Here is a 2,168-nt window from a genome sequence, read left to right on the forward strand (position 1 = left end):
TAATATTGCAAAATACACCGAAGATAATTGGGAATCTTTAAGACACGAATGGGAAGCTTACGCTAAAAGAGATACTTGTTTGATAAAATATAACAAAGTTATGAAAGATGTTGTATTCCAGAATATTTCCAATAATCTAACGGCTCCTTTATCTTTAATGGGTTGGTATTATTTGTATCATTACCATAAAGAAATGGTTGAAGAAGAATGGTATGAAACTACTAGAATGGTTCCGAAACACACCGAAAAAGAAAACGTGGAAAAAGTTTACTCACATACACACCCTTTTATAAGATATTTTATCAGACAATCCATTAAAGGAGGAAGAGTTTCGGCGAATCTAAAATCATTTGAAACGAACAAAATGGATGAAATTTGTAATGTATTAAATGAATACACAGAAACACCAAGTGGTAATATAATTGATTTATTTAAAGAATATAGTAAAAGTAAAAAAGATAAAACGGAGGTTCATTCGAGACTTAAAAAAATAAAATGTACTAAACTAATGGTCTTTGATGCTAACGGTTTGTACGCTTCCGCCATGTCGGATTTAGATAGCGAATATACGAGAACGGAAAGTGGTAGACCATTTCTACAAGAAGGAAATAAAGAATTTGTTAAGCTCTTTAATGAGCAGAAATTCAGACCTAGAACTGCTATTTTAAAAGTCTGGTTTGAATATCCTACCAAGATGTTCTTCCAACCCATACCAGCTAAAGATAAAATCAGTTTTACGAACAAAAAAGGTTCAGAAATGGTTTCTGTTCAGAAGTTTTAACATCGGTCGATATTCAAGAAATAGTGAAAGCCGGTGGACGAATTTTTAAAATATTAGATGGTGTAGTATACGAAGGATATAACTACATAGAGACATCTATGGAGTGAAGCGACTTTAAAAGCCAACTTTGATTCACACGTCAAAAGCTTTCCTAAAGTAAATGAGACTCAATATATCGTTGAGATAAATGAAGAAGAAAAAGAATTTGACTGTACACCTCGTAAATCTACACGACTATACACGACTAACGCCTAGTCATTTGGGGTCATTCGTATTATCTCACAGTAAAAAAATAATGAATAATTTTATTCACGTCATAGATGGATTTTATAAGCCGGAAATATACTATACCGATACTGATAGTTTATACATTTCGTCTAGCAATTGGGATAAATTAAATGAAGCTGGGTTGGTGTCCGAAAATGATTATTGTAAAGGAAAGAATGATTACGGTGATGGTGGAATTATATATGGTTTATATACAATATCATTCTAACTTCCGACGGTATTCTAAAAGAAAAGAAAACGTTTAAGGGTTACTCTAATGATAAGATAGCTGTAGAAGATTATATTCGATTAGCTAGTGGACATGATGTAACGAATGAATTTAAGAAACCATGGGTAAAAAGTTTCACCAATGGAGTAGTTATTCCAAAGGATGATGATAAACAAAAGAAAGTTTTTAGAAGTTATCTGAATCTCGTTAAGAGAAAAGCAACGGACGATGAAGGAATCATGTATCCTTATGGTGATAAAGATGACTTGAGTGTGGATGAAAACTACGAATTTGATGATTTCGATTACCTTACTATTCAAGAAGAGAATGAAGAGTTTTAAATGAAGTTGAATAACAATTTCCTCATACCAAAATCTATAAACCTATTTTTACCATCTTTGATTTCCAGATTTATATCTTTAATCATAAAGGAATTAAGTGGTGAATACGCCGTTTGAAATGGTTTCTCTATAATTCTATATCCTACCGGAACGGTGAATGTTGGAAGACTGTAAATAATCTGACGTTTGTATTTATTGAAAATCCACCGTTTATTAAATTGCAATGTATATTTATCACATCGATATCATTCTCGATATTAGCTTTGTGTGGTGCTAAAGTGGATTGCGTGTATATTTGTTTATCAAATCCTAGTAACGCATTCAATGAATTTTCTACGTTGAAATCAACTTGACTATTATTTCTTAATATCAATTTTATTTTATTCAGATTCAAATTACCTTCGAATTCAATATTGTTTTTACCGCTCACGCTTCCTCCATATTCAGATAGGTATTCGTTAATGGCTATGTATTCGTAGCTTCCTGGTAGTAAACGTATGGTTTTGAATGTAACTCCATTATCTGTTGATATTTTTATTTGGTTATTTTT

The 2,168-nt window shown here is 31.6% G+C and overlaps 1 protein-coding gene across 1 annotated transcript in view; it reads left to right on the forward strand.

Moving 5' to 3' along the window:
• LOTGIDRAFT_155065 (hypothetical protein) overlaps positions 1–1,618 on the forward strand; it is a gene marked incomplete at both ends in the record, with an annotated part of 3,806 nt that extends 2,188 nt beyond the window's left edge. The window contains 2 exons of the mRNA XM_009065571.1: positions 122–749; positions 1,299–1,618. Of these exons, the coding sequence (XP_009063819.1) occupies positions 122–749; positions 1,299–1,618 (948 nt within the window). The remainder of the gene's footprint in view (positions 1–121; positions 750–1,298) is intronic.
• Positions 1,619–2,168: the final 550 nt, after the last annotated feature.

The sequence above is a fragment of the Lottia gigantea genome (genome assembly GCF_000327385.1).
Source record: "Lottia gigantea unplaced genomic scaffold LOTGIsca_7, whole genome shotgun sequence".
NCBI classification, from domain to species: domain Eukaryota; kingdom Metazoa; phylum Mollusca; class Gastropoda; family Lottiidae; genus Lottia; species Lottia gigantea.